The sequence below is a fragment of the Actinia tenebrosa genome, unplaced genomic scaffold (assembly GCF_029948245.1).
Source record: "Actinia tenebrosa isolate PJP-AT-01 unplaced genomic scaffold, QUT_ActTen_1.0 PGA_scaffold0__85_contigs__length_37466705, whole genome shotgun sequence".
Classification (NCBI taxonomy): domain Eukaryota; kingdom Metazoa; phylum Cnidaria; class Anthozoa; order Actiniaria; family Actiniidae; genus Actinia; species Actinia tenebrosa.
In genome coordinates, this window is record NW_028292569.1 from 10733508 (window position 1) to 10748534 (window position 15027).

A 15027-nucleotide genomic window follows, 5' to 3' on the forward strand; every position below is an offset into this window, starting at 1 on the left:
ACGGGGTGTAGCTGGACGAGGAAGGACAAGGTTTGAATCAACAAGCTCAATGTTTTGCTGCTGATCAATTGAATTGACTTATTTTCGGATCCCGCTGTTACACGAGTGCTCTTTATCTTTAACTTTACCTTTCCCTTTTTGTTCCTTAGATGCAGATTAACCCAATTGTTCTACCCACCCAGAATGAAAATATCTTGATCTATAAATAGAACCTACTTCCTCCCGTTGCTGAAAACCAATTTACAAGTAAAACTGGTTTAATAACCGGATTTTAAAACATTTTAGAAAATATGGTATAAAAGGTGAGCTCCTAGACGCAACTCAGAAAGGTGCCTAAACTTTCGGACGGACACATAGGTCATTCCAGAAACGTTCAAGTCAAGTATTAACGATTTAGGTTGCACTTTTGGTAAGTTAAACTGAGATATGTTACGAATATCCCTATTTCTAATTTAACTTTAAATTTAACTAGCCTATAAAATCCAGTAGAGTGCAGACGAGATCTAAAGGATTCCAGAAATGGTTGTCCAGTAGCCTTTCGAAACCTCGACAGAAATTTAGTACAAACTTTCTTTTCATTAAAAATAAATTAAATAAATTACACAAAGTGTTTTTTTCTGAATCAGTAAACAGACTCGGCAAGAGTGAAAAACGTCTGCGTATGCTCTGAATCCTTAAAATTAGTCAACTCATATGTAAATTTGACTTTCAAACATTCCTGGTAGATTGGACTTCACATAGTGAATTCCTTCATATTGTGTTTGTTAATAAAGTATTTTGGTCTGACAGAAGTACACTCGCAAACTTTTCTATATACTTGGAAAAAACGAACATTTGTTTCTCACTCAAACTCTACAGAATTCGTAGTAGAAAACGTGCTGAAATGCACGCATGCGCAAACGTTTTTCTCTAGTGCCTACAGACTCTAGTGGTTACCAAGCGCGAATAACATTTTTAAATGTTGAGATTATCAAAAACAACTCAGTTTTAAATAATAATAATAATAATAATAATAATAATAATAATAATGATAATAATGATAATAATGATAATAATGATAATAATGATAATAATGATAATAATGATAATAATGATAATAATGATAATAATGATAATAATGATAATAATGATAATAATGATAATAATGATAATAATGATAATAATGATAATAATGATAATAATGATAATAATGATAATAATGATAATAATGATAATAATGATAATAATGATAATAATGATAATAATGATAATAATGATAATAATGATAATAATAATAATAATAATAACAATAATAATAAAAACAGAAAGCAAACAAAAGCATCAATTTATTCGCATTATAGTGCGAAAGAATATATAGGGGGTTAACCCTATTGAGAATATCTCATACGATCGAATTGGAATTTATTTTAGAAATTGATTTTTGCGACGGGAAGTAAACTTGACAAAAACCCTCGAAGCACAGGATAGAAACAAGAAGCAACGCATACGACACCATGCCGGACAGGACTCGAACCCCAAGTTGCGTTGCCGGAGAGGAAGATTATTAGCATCATTTAATAGGAGTGTCACTAGTGCTTCATCTTGATTATTACGACTAACAAAAAGTATAGGAGATAACTCTTACGCTTTTTAAACAACTTTTTTTAACAGAATAGTTGTCCAGCACCCCAAGACGACAGCCATGAGTATTAAAGTTCTGATATTGTTTCTGGTGTTGGTCGTTGCCATAGCAACTGAGGTGAAGGGATTGTGGCCGGGAAGACGTATTGGAAAAAGTGGTGAGAGAGAAAAGGAATTTGTAAAATATTCTCATTACTTGAATCCCTTTTTGTTTCTGCTTCTATAAAATCTGTAGGCACTATGATGTCGAGTGTCCATATTTGCCGACCATCGAAATATTAGGCAAATAAAAATGTGTGTGTAAGTAAATGATGTAAAATTTCGGATGACGTCACATAGACAACGACCCACAGCGATGATCCACGAAATTTGCCGAAGTCCGCCGAATAGCTTTAGCTGCTCAATGTCTAAAAACTATCGACTGCTTACGACTTTTTATTTATGGAAATATTTGATTCATACCATCTAAGCTGACTCTGAGCTCACTACAAATTTTTTGCCATGCTTGTAATAAATTTTTTTCTTTTTTCTTTTCTTTTTTTGGAAAAAGCGAGGCACATGCTTCATCGAATGTGTCAAATGTTTTTTATTTGAAGTGCTGTCAGGTACTAGTTCAAATAAATAGAAAGAGTTTATCAAAAAACAAAAACAAGAACCACTGAATTAGCGTGTTTGTTCGTCACGAAGCAAGCGAGTCTTCTGCTCCACTGCTTGGATGATCAGTGCAGAACCAATGCTCCTCTGCCTCTGATTTTTACAATGGCGTAATATTCATATCCTGCAAAAGGATATTTGAGTTTCGATACGAGGGATATTTGGATATTTGAAGTTCGAAGGTGGAGAAAGTGCGAACTGAAATCTAAAAGATCTCGGAGTTTCTTAGCTTAGCAAGCAGTAGACACATCCGCTTATTGAACGTCTAGATCTATTTTCATACTGTTTTTCTATAATTTAAATGACCATAGTTCTTATCATACGTTAACGTGACTTTTAAATAACTTTTTCTTTGAACCGTTCAACCAGCACAAAAAATCACAATGTTTGAATATATATATGATACAGTACACATCACTTCGGCACGATACCATAATGCACCAGGCTTAACTATTTACCAGGAATATACTGAAATATACTGGAATATAAGGAAATTATAATTGTGCTAATTATGTATGTACTTTATATCATGTCTTTACACCTCATGGCCTAAGGACGTTAAACCGTCATTTGTCTTGCTCCGATTTTAAGATCAATATATTGATTGATTGATTGGTTGATTGATTGATTGATTGATTGATTGATTGATTGATTGATTGATTTTAGTTGACCTTGAGGAGGAAATCTATCCAGATGCTGCCAGCCTGCCAAGTGCCAACAAGTTCTACGACAAGTGGCAACAGCTGAGGGATGCAACAATAGAGTCGATAGAGAAACGAAAAAAGAAGCTTAAATTCCCCGGTGATTGCAAGTCTTCAAAACTGCAAAACTTCGCCAAGCGATGCGGTTTGTCCGTCGTTTCTGGGGGCAGTCACATTTTGGTGTATGATGGAGGCCATCTGATAACCACTATTCCACACAGTGTTAAAGAGAATGCCACTTGCAGGAATATCATCAACAAATTGAATGGCCGTTGCACTTAGCAAACTCGGTCACAATATGCATTTCAGTGAAACAGTTTTAATAGGCAACTTGTAAGTGGTCACGTGACAAAATTTACTCAAAAGAAATTGAGACCGGAAAATTATTTTTCGGGTTCTAATGGTACATGACAAAGTTAGAAATTAGACTCAGAAATTTTTAGCATCTCATATCACAAACCTATATTAGAATAGTAACGATTTTACAAACGGCAAAGCTTGATATCTAAACCTAAGATTCATCTGCTCGTTTAATGTCGTTTTAGTGTAACCGTGAACACTCGAGCTTATTTCATTTTATTTTTTATTTCTGTAAACATACTTTTGCTTTTTATTCTCTCTTTCATCATTTCAACTCCTTGAATACCTTTTATAGACTCTCAACAAAAGTAACTCGAATTCTTTTGTTTTCAATTCGTAATCTGTTCACGGTTAGAGTAGAACGGCAGTAATTCCTTATGATGATTAATTTATAATTGCACATTTAATTGGGTAACGATCGTCACGTGACTTTTAAATGTGAGTCTCCTATTCCATAATTGTGATTTTTTTTAAACCTATCATAAGCATATTCCAATATAATTCATGCTAAAAGAAAACTAATGAAAAATGTTGCCAACTGAATTGATCGTTTTGTTTTTTAATTTGCTAAACGCTGAGCAAATGTGACATTTGGCAAGGAACGCGTGCTGAAGCGTAACCTTTTTAATAACAGTTTAATTTTGCTACAGTTGACGTTTCGGTTTAGTTGAAGTCTCAATAGGGACTACTATTCATTTTAATGATTAAAAAGTAATGATCAAAAAAAGTTTTAAAAAGTCATGATAACTCTTCTAAAAATAATGTTCTAAGAAATTATAAATCGACAGGTTTCCTTATAAATTAATGGCATTTTATTTCATTTTGGAGCAAGACGCACCCTTCTAGAGTTGAAGCGTGGCACAACTAGATTATTGGATGAACGTAATGAATAATTTGATTTATTCTTAAAGTGCACATGAACCCTTCGACAATACTTTCAGTACTGATTCTACATAAAGTAAATAGTTGAATGGTAGAATATTTCTTGATTTGAGTGATGCGTTTCTAAGTTATGAAGGTTTATACTTCCAATATGCTAATGAGTGTGACGTCTATTAAGGCTTAATCAAATATACAAAATCGAACTGGTTCATAGATACAGTATTTAAGAAGCATCATTATTTTACTCATGGTTTACATGAAAGCTATTTACAATTTTTATTTTCAAAATGGCCAGCATTTAGTATTATTAGTTACAACAAAAACACTCAAATACCTTACCTGACGTCATCATCATTAACATATTGGAAGTATAAACCTTCATAACTTAGAAACGCATCACTCAAATCAAGAAATATTTTACCATTCAACTATTTACTTCGTGTAGAATCAGTACTGAAAGTATTGTCGAAGGGTTCATGTGCACTTTAACAATGATATCTGAGATGATCGATGGTAATTTATCGTTATAGCCCTATTCAATTACCTTCAGCAAGCTATCGAAACCGGTCTTACACTTTCTATGATAAAAAGAACTCACGTGAACGTTATTGGATATTTTTAGATCCTCATTATTTTGTCCTCCTCATAAAAAAGACATTCTATACTACCAGCAAAAAGGATGTTGTATGTGTCAGGTTTAATATACTTGCTTTGACTACAATATATATGACATGCCATTATGACACACAATACATTTTGTTTGCCATTGTTCGCGCGCATCCTTTTTATGCATGAATTGAGAGAGCGCGCACTCATGGTGATGACGTCATTCCAATGTTTTGATAAGCAAAATATCATGAAAACGTCTTTTATCTCTTATAGTACACTCAACAAAATTACTCGACTCTGATTGGTCGAGAGGAGTACGATTATAGCGTTAATTGTACTCCGTAGGAGTACCGAATTAAGTCGCTATGGAAACACGGCCAAAACAATGTCAAAACAATTACTTTCTATCATTTTGTACTTAAAAAGCATAAATAAAATTTTAAAGCCGTAAGAACTAATCTTTTTTATGCATTTCAGTTGCACGATGGACTGGAAATCGGCCGCCAAATAGACAAAGATGAACGGCGTCCCTTCGCATTTTTTACTGAAATTTTGTTGAGTGAACTATAAACAAAAAATCGCACGATCTTCTCGTACAATTTGGAATTAATAGACACTCGTAATGTTTTGAAAGTTCTTTAATTGTACTCGCCTAAAGGCTCGTGCAATTACAAGAACTTTCAAAACATTACTCGTGTCTATTAATTTCCAAATTGTACTCGAGATCGTGCGATTTCCTATACTTATAGCTCTAATACGAAGTCGAGTACCCCCTATTTATTTCAATTTTTGGAAGTAGTTTAATGCCCAACTTTAGGGGGAAAAACAAATTCTGACCATGGAATCAAATCGAAATTACATATTTTGTACATAATTGGAATATAATTTACGTAAGCACTTCAGCACAAGTCATCACTTGTAGCTCAATAAAATTTTTTATTCTACTTCGTCATTGGTCTAAGTCGCTACGAAGTCACGTGAGATAGCACGCGGCAAGCAAGCAGTCAGTTGCGCTTGGTGATCGAGCAGTCAGGTTTGCGAAAGCAAACCTCTAGCGAATATTTATCATTATGGCACAAAATTCAACAGATGAAGAAATACTTGCACTACAAGACGAACTATCTGATGGAACAGAAGAAACACCAAAAGGAAGTACCCTTATGGCTTTATTAGCAAGAATGAACGACAACATGACAGAAATGGGCGAATCGCTCAAACGACTTCACAACAAAGATGGCCTAAATGAGGCAGAAACTGCCGCAAAAAAGCCACGAAATTCACCTGAATCAGGTGTTGAAGCCAGTGTCGCAGCCCTACTAAATGATGGGCACAACAACTCGGAGAATAGTACGAAAACCGAAGGCGAGGACAGCCTGCTTGATGACATTGTGCAATCTCTAAATGAGACCGAGCGAACCGCCGAACCGGTCTCAGAAAAATTAGCAAAGGTCGCTAATACAAGCTGGCTCCACAAGCTCAGCGACGATCATCTGAAAGAAAAATGTGATAAATATCACAGACCTTCTAATTGTAGTAAGGTCATCGTTCCAAAAGTGAACGAAGAAATCTGGAGCAAACTCCCAAGGCCAGCCCGAGGTAAAGACCTCAAACTTTCCCGCCTACAAACGAACGTGACCAAGGTCGGCCACATAGCTGTCAAATTAACAGAATCTCTCCTCAATTTAAAGAAAAATTCTGAATCAGGCAAGGAGCTTAATGATCTAGTGATCATGACGACTGATGCCGTCGCACTGTTAGGTCACTCGAGCTTCGAAATCTCACAACTTCGTCGCGAAGAAATAAAACCAAACTTACACAAGGATTACAGTGACCTTTGCTCGGCCAACGTGCCGATGACTGATCTGCTGTTCGGAGATGAACTGCAGACACAGTTGACTCACATTAGAGCTGCAAACAAGATTGGGAATACCACAAGCTCGAACCCTAACCAGAGGCGAAATTATCAGCATGAAACAAAGTCAGGCAAGCCTTTTTTAGGCCGAGGGAACCCGACACCCAGTCGGGGATACAAGAGGCGATACAGCCACAACAACTACCCCCGCACGAAAAGTGCCGAACAACAGCACAAAAAGTAGACACTGTTGAATTACCACAACTTCAGGTAAGCGAATACGACTTGATGATACCAGATCTTGTGGATTACTGCAGGAAAAAGACAGAAAATTTTCAGGCAGGGCAGCTTTCACGCCATCTCCACAAATGGAGAACCTTGACATCTGATCCAGAAATTCTTGAGACCGTATCCGGTCAACGAATCGAGTTTATACAAACTCCGATACGCATTACACCTCCATTCCAACCGAACTGGTCTTTTGAGGAAGGGCAATTTATTGATTCTGAAATTAAAAAGTTACTTCAGAAAGGTGTGATTCAGCAGTCTTTTCATGAAAAAGGGGAATTTATTTCCCCTATATTCCTCCGTCCAAAGAAGGATGGCTCATGGCGTATGATTTTAAACTTAAAATCCTTAAACCAATATGTTGTTTATCACCACTTTAAGATGGACACAGTATGGACTGCTGTTCAAATGATGAAACCAAATTGTTATATGGCATCTATAGACCTGAAGGATGCCTATTACTCTGTTGCCATCGGTAAACAATACCAGAAATACCTCAAATTTAAATGGAGAGGTGATTTATATCAATTCACATGTTTCCCTAATGGCCTTGCGCCCTGCCCACGAAAATTTACTAAATTGCTTAAACCTGCATACTCCACATTGAGAAAAATGGGACATTTATCTGTGGGTTATATTGATGACTCATACCTACAGGCTGACTCTTATGACTCATGTGCCCAGAACATTATTGACACAGTTACACTACTCAACAGCTTAGGCTTTGTTATACACCCAGAAAAATCTATTTTAGTCCCAACTCAAAGGCTTGTTTTCTTGGGATTCCTGTTAGACTCCTCCTGCATGAAAATTTCCCTCACACCTGAAAAAGCACTAAACGTTAAGAGTGCATGTCAAAGGCTTCTAGACACTAGCCAGCCAACCATCAGAACAGTAGCTAAGGTTTTGGGTCTCCTTACCTCCAGCTTTCCAGGTGTAATGTTTGGGCCGTTACACTATAGGTGGCTAGAGTTAGACAAAATACAAGCCCTGAAAAATAATAGGGGAAACTTTGATGGGCCAATGTCTCTTTCACCTGAAGCTTTAAGAGAACTTGAATGGTGGGTTAAATCAGTTGAGACAGCCTATAATGCAGTCAACCATGAAGCACCCCAGCTCACAATGACCACTGATGCTTCAAAAAAGGGGTGGGGCTGCACACTAGGGGGCACTTCAACAGGTGGCAGCTGGACCTCAGATGAGGCAGAAAGCCATATAAACTATCTAGAAACAAGGGCAGTCTTTTTTGCCTTGAAGTCCTTTGAAAAAACAATAACAGGGAAAACAATCAAAGTGTTGGCTGACAACACAACAGCAGTTGCTTGCATAAACCAAATGGGAACTTGCCACTCTATAGATATAAACAGATTAGTTATTGAAATCTGGGAGTGGTGCATATCACACAATATCTGGCTAACTGTATCCCATATCCCAGGAAAGGATAACATATCTGCTGATGCAGAATCAAGAAAAACACGAAGGGAAACTGAATGGAGTTTAAACCCCAGAATCACCACCAAGGTTTTTGATAAAATGGGCATTACCCCAGATATTGATTTATTTGCATCCAGAATAAATTCTAAATGCAACAAATATGTTTCCTACCACCCAGATCCAGGGGCATGGGCAGTGAATGCATTTCATATATCATGGGAAAAGCTATGTTTTTATGCCTTCCCCCCTTTCTGCATAATCCAAAAAGTACTAAGCAAAATACACGAGGACAAAGCTACAGACCTTGTAATTGTACCTCACTGGCCAACTCAACCATGGTGGCCATACTTAGCTAATATGCTTATTGCATCTCCTGTCATCTTACCTAGGGAAAAAGACACTCTTTGGTTACCGGCACAACCACAACTGCTTCATCCATTACACAAGACACTGACTCTTCTGTTATGCCACTTATCGGGACACGACTCACTCATCAGGGACTTTCAGACACAGCTTCCAACATTATCCTTCAAGCCTGGCGAACTGGAACTCAGAAACAATATAAATCATACCTCTCACGATGGGAACAGTACTGTAGTGAACAACAAATTGATCCAATTTCGTCCTCTGTAACGAACGGGATAAACTTCTTGGGCGAACTTTACGAAAAGGGGCTCTCCTACAGTGCCATTAATACTGCACGCTCTGCACTGTCGACAGTCATCTCACCACCCGAGGGCTGTACCTTTGGTGACCATCCATTGGTAACCAAGTTTCTAAAAGGAGTTTACAACATACGACCATCCTTTCCACGATATAAAGAAATTTGGGATGTATCTACAGTACTGAAATACTTAAAAACCTTGTCACCTCCACACTTGCTTAACTTGAAGGATCTGACACTCAAGATAACGATGCTTATTGCACTCCTGTCTGGGCAAAGATGCCAAACTCTACATGCTCTTAATATCTCACAGATGACACTTTCAGGAACAACATGTATATTCCACATACGAGAACTATTGAAAACCTCTAAACCAGGAAAACACTTTGGTCGCCTGGAACTCAAAGCTTTTGATGAGGACAACCAACTGTGTGTTATAACTTTCTTACGAGAGTATGTTGAGCGCACTAAGTTGCTAAGGGGCGCTCACGACCAATTGTTAATTAGTTATTGTAAACCATTTAAGCCTGTTTCCTCTGAGACCATCAGTCGCTGGCTAAGAGAGGTGTTAAACAACTCTGGCATTGACACTTCTAAATTTAGTGGACACAGCACAAGGTCAGCCTCAACATCAGCAGCAACAGCAGCCAATGTCTCAATACACACCATCATGGAGGCTGCCGGTTGGTCAAATGCTGAAACTTTTAGGAAGTTTTACTGTAAGCCAGTTACAAGTCGTAAATCAGACAACTTTGGTGATAATCTTTTAAAATCAGTTAACGTTAATTAAACCAATTTCGTTTATGTTCGTAATAGCAAACGTGTGGTTCGTATGCATAACAATATGCTCATAGCCATTTGCTTTAAAATCTCACGTGACTTCGTAGCGACTTAGACCAATGACGAAGTAGAATTAGAAAATTAAACGAGACTTACCTGTAAGGTGAAGTTTGATTGAAATTCTACGAGTTATTGGTCAGGAGCGGAGAAGTCACGTGCCCAACCCTTCTTTGACAATAATAATTTCCAGCTTCTACCCTACCCTAATACGAGTAGAAATGTCTATTCGCATTTTTTAAAAACTGACTGCTTGCTTGCCGCGTGCTATCTCACGTGACTTCTCCGCTCCTGACCAATAACTCGTAGAATTTCAATCAAACTTCACCTTACAGGTAAGTCTCGTTTAATTTTCTAATTATATGGCAAGGTAATTTCACGCGCTATGATTGGTCAATTTGAGGTCCATAACTTCCGGTACGGACCGAAAAATAAAATGGTTCACTGAATGTACGTAATTATGATCTTTTAAAACATTCAAATTTCCATTAAAAATATACATTTCTGGATGAAGATCGTCGGGAAACCTTCAATAAATAATTAAAGATAACTGTAAGTCACTGGCATTTTATATAAAACTTATCAAACAAGCGACAACTCTTTCATACAAGCGACAACTCTTTCGATCAAGGCTCTACACGGCACTAGTTGAGCGATTTTGTACGACTAGAAAAAAAATTAGAAAAACTAACTATTCTAAAACTAAAACTATGTCAAACTACAAACTAAAGGGTGGTGAATAGCGGCTATTTCAGTAAATGAAATAAAGATAGTTTTACAAGTAGAATTAACGTAAATTTGTTATTTCAGTGAGCTAACAACGTCCAGTTTGAACTTATCTGAATCGATCGGGTGAAGAAGCCAGTAGTTTCTTTCGTAAACGTACGTTTTAAGCAGTTTTCTAGGCTCATCCGCTCTTGAAGTATTTCCATATTTCAGTAATATTTCACCCCCACTTGAATTTGAATGTATTTTTAGACAGGAGAGTTGGCAGTACCTTTTTTAATTGAGTCGAAAGTGTGCCTTCTTCATGGCTTCAGCCATTGTGCATATGGCGGCCTGCTTCAAACAGTCAAAACGTTGAAAATTGACGAAAGCTATCCATGTTCAGCCAGCCGTAATTTTCCAAAGCTTCTCATTCATTTCTGGAGACAGTTTTTGAGTTTTTTTTCTCAATAAAAGGCAGAAAAACAAGCGGAAGGCTGTAGTATTTTTCATCTTGGTTGTGAATATCTTGAAGTTTGAAGTACGACAGTTTTCTTCTCAATCTCATGTTGAGTTCTTGAGGTTTTCTTTTGATGCCTTTTTTGCTTTGCATTTATATGTTTTGCAAAATAAAGCCTCACTTTTGTTAACTAGTATTTCAGAAAACTTTAAATTTTAGCTAAATTCTTTAAAAGTAAACTAAAACTTCGCCTTTTGAGCGACTAAAACACTACACCACTTTTGGCACGTACAGGAAGCCCTTCCAATGCAGTTCTCGTTTGACATGCGCTGTCAACTTTACTTTTTGTTGCTTCGCCTCTTTTTGATCTCAATGCCTTGCCATATAATAAATATCTTATTAACCTCGCACTCGGTTAATACGAGCTATGTATTTTTCTAAATTTATCAAAAGCCTTTGATACAGTAAACCATGAAATTTCATTACATAAATTGGCGGCATATTATGGTATTAGAGGTCCTGCGCTTGAATGGATAAAAAACTATTTACTGAGATCGTAAACAAACAGTAGTATATTATAACAATTTTTCAGATTACCTAATCATGAATGTGGAATTCCACAAGGAAGTATTCTTGGTCCATTGCTCTTCATACTTTATGTCAATAAATATTATAAATAGTTCTAAAGTTAGTTAAAATATAGATAATTTATATGAAATTATAAATACAGACCTTCAACAGATTTCTATTTGGTTAATTGCAAATAAACTATTTATTAATATTAAAAAACTAAATATTTAATATTTAAACCTAAAAAAAGGAAAATTCACTTGAAAGAAGATGGTATTAAAATAAATAACAAGATCATAGAGCAAAAATCAAATATCAAATTCTTGGGGGTCCTTATTGATGAAAATCGTAATTGGAAAAAACATGTACTATCATTGCTAATAAAATTTCAAAATCCATAGGTGTTATTTATAAATCAAGTGCTTATCTTTTACAGACTTCCTTATTTCAACTGCATTTTTCTCTTGTCTACCCGTATCTGTATTATGGTAATTTAGCTAAAAGACTTTTTGTATTACAAAAACGAATAGTAAGAATTATTACTAAATCAAAACCTTATGCACATACTGCTCCTCTTTTTCAAGAATATGGCCTTTCGAACATTATGAATATACATCTTTTTCAAGTTGGTTTATTTATGTTTTCTTTTAATATTCGAACTCTGCCCTACGTTTTTCATACTATCTTTCACAAGAGCATTGAAATACATAATTATCCAGCGAGACAAGCTAGCAAATACAAGGAAATTTACAATCTCTTGGCAAGGTCCAATATTTTGGAATTTGCTTCCATCATATATTCCAAATAAATCATCCTTCTACTCATTGAAAAATAATTTCAAAATATATTTATTACACATAATTTGACTTCAACATCTTTAATAAAAAAGCCTGGATAAATTCTGCGCATTGCATGCAAAATAGAAATATTAATACAGTTTATTTATTCATATCATTATTTATTAATAATTAATTCTCATTCAAGTACATTCTCTTTTGAGCATCATATTTTTTTCTTATTAATATTCTCATTTACAATCCTATATATTTAATTAAGGCACAGGTAGCCCAAGCTTGGTTTCTATGGTGTCGTGTTATAAGAAAATGTATGGGGATTCATCAAAAATTTCAATAAAATCATTAAAACGTGAAATAAAGCCTCGAAATTTTACCCGATCATTGAGAAATAGCACTTCTTTCGCTCTGTGTGGTTATTTTTTGAATTTAGCAAAATTATAAGCCCTAAGGTTTCTTTTGGACTGCCTTGCCCTAGGTATATGACTTCTAATTTTATTCCTTCTTCCCATATGTAAATAATGTCTATTCATTTATTTATTTATTTATTTATTTTGAAAATAATAAGAAGGATAGTGCATATATATATTGTAAAAGGAGGAGGAAGGTAAAAAAATATGTATATTTTATCTATAAAATATTCTACAAATGTTATTATTATTATTTCGAATTGTAAACTATACTATTTCACATATATAAGGGATTAATTATAATAAATCTGAATCTAAGACGTCTACTAAGATTATTCATGCCATGACCCATGGTAACGTAACGTCACGAAGTTTTACCACGAACAATCAATATTTTGTTTAAATTCTCAATCTACCGCAATGACGAGCACTTATCTTATGCATTTATTATAGCCCTTCAAATCATGCAAAATGTTCCCAACGGTGTAGCAGTCCATTTGTGATTTTTATCTGAAATCACACGAAAGAAGATTATACTTATTTTTTAAATGGCGGGTTACAAGACCGAACAGTTTGTGGATAAAATAGACGACAACCTCTTGTGTCCAATATGGTGAGTCGTGTCTAGTTTATCTCATAGTTTAGAGGATACCTAGGTTTAAAGTTCTAATTTCTCACTAAGCTGTATCATATTTTACTCCATTAGAAAATATAGTTAGTTTTCCAGTACAATGCCTATAAAATCTCTAAAATTTCTTCAATTTACACGATATCAAACGATCGAGTTTAAATTTCAACCAGTTCGCTCGGCATTGACTTCACAATCAGTATTTTCATAAACGATTAAACTTTATAGTGCCAGGGATTATTACAACAAATATATAAGAGAATTAATTGTAATATCAAATGATATTTTATTTGTTTTACTTTTCAGAGTAGTGTAAGAATTGTTTTCTATGAATATTTCAGCGAAAACAAGTATTAGACTTCGAAGCAAATCATATGTTGACACTTAAAGCAGCATTTCTTGGAATCAGAAGCCGCAGGAAGCCCAAAGTCGGCTTCTGTGATGCTATGCAGATTTTGAACTTTTTTGTCTAATCATGAGCATTACATTGAATCATAACGTAAAGGTAAAAAGGTAAAGGTAAAGGGATGAATTTATATAGCGCAATTTCCAGGAGCTCAATGGCGCTTTACAAGATCAGTGGAGGACTTTACGGTCTGCATAGACTTAAATCCAAAATGGCGCACGGTCAGTTAAAAACGAAGCATCTAGACTGAGCCAAATTTAAAAATTTGCAGTTTTTTTTCTTTTAAATTGATGATACAAAATTTTCGCTATCCTGAATGTAAGAAGAAAAGAAAGACAGAACAAGTGAAAAAGTGAATACTTTGCATTGACACCCTATTATTTCCTTGCATTTGGCCCTCTACGCCTCAACTTCGTTTCGGTTATTATTCCCCAATATTCACTTAATTAACAATAATTAATTAATTAGTTAATTAACAATAGGCCCGCAAAAAGAGACATTGTGTCAAATTGAAGACCAGAAATGGAAAGAGCACTTCGATATTAGTAAGGAGTCAACGTTTTAGCAAATAACGTTGACTATAGGAGAAATGCCATTGAATATTTACGGAATGGATCATAAGTAGCGTGCGTCCTTCGAATTATGGATGATTCACGACGCGAAGCGGAGTGCAACTCTAGTTATTTTTAATGGTGCTTAAGCAACCACCCGAACTTCCCAAGTGCTTGTATAACATAGCACGCGCGCTCTCTTCATTATAGAAAATCGCATATTTTCCCATACAAATCCTTAAAAGATTTTCGATTTTGTATTAAATACTATTTCTCCTGTGTTATATTTTATAAGCTGAAACTTTGCCTTTCACTAAGTCCCGAGAGGATTAATTCTGGGGTACAAAACAATGGATTTTTTTGGATGAGGAAAGACGTCCTATTTTTTTGTCCCCCAGAACAATTCCGCTCGGGAATCAGTGCAAGGGGTCTATTGCCGAGCGAAGATAATATCTAACACATTCTGGTTGGTTTTGTTGTTTGTTACAGCGACGACGTTCTGCGAGATCCCATCATGAGTTGTGAAGAGGGACATTCGTTTTGTCGATACTGCATTGGACAGTGGTTGAGGAGTGTCGATAGGTGCCCCTTGGATAACAGCT

At 35.7% G+C, this 15027-nt stretch overlaps 3 protein-coding genes across 4 annotated transcripts in view; all 3 read left to right on the forward strand.

Annotated features, from left to right (window-relative positions):
* Positions 1 to 255: 255 nt before the first annotated feature.
* LOC148913458 (uncharacterized) lies at positions 256 to 4076 on the forward strand. Of its 2 annotated transcripts, none has more exons than XM_089030110.1 (3): positions 256 to 409; positions 1651 to 1778; positions 2941 to 4076. In XM_089030110.1, exons 2-3 carry the CDS (start codon positions 1682 to 1684, stop codon positions 3255 to 3257), a joined length of 414 nt encoding a protein of 137 aa, XP_088886236.1. In that variant the 5' UTR covers positions 256 to 409; positions 1651 to 1681; the 3' UTR covers positions 3258 to 4076. The 2 variants fall into 2 exon arrangements, with proteins under 2 accessions (XP_088886236.1, XP_088886242.1); XM_089030116.1 differs by having other exon boundaries at positions 303 to 422; positions 1649 to 1778.
* A 1820-nt stretch (positions 4077 to 5896) lies between these two features.
* On the forward strand, positions 5897 to 9884 carry LOC148913459 (uncharacterized). The gene is made up of 3 exons (XM_089032854.1): positions 5897 to 6780; positions 6825 to 6948; positions 8790 to 9884. The coding sequence occupies exons 1-3, from the start codon at positions 5897 to 5899 to the stop codon at positions 9852 to 9854; spliced, it is 2073 nt and encodes a 690-aa protein (XP_088888980.1). The 3' UTR covers positions 9855 to 9884.
* A 3342-nt stretch (positions 9885 to 13226) lies between these two features.
* The window catches only part of LOC116293857 (TNF receptor-associated factor 4-like), a 9168-nt gene continuing 7367 nt past the window's right edge, over positions 13227 to 15027 (forward strand). Inside the window, exons 1-2 of the mRNA XM_089030139.1 lie at positions 13227 to 13453; positions 14915 to 15027. The exon at positions 14915 to 15027 is cut by the window's right edge and continues 126 nt beyond it. Coding sequence (XP_088886265.1) covers positions 13389 to 13453; positions 14915 to 15027 — 178 coding nt within the window. The 5' untranslated portion in view covers positions 13227 to 13388. The remainder of the gene's footprint in view (positions 13454 to 14914) is intronic.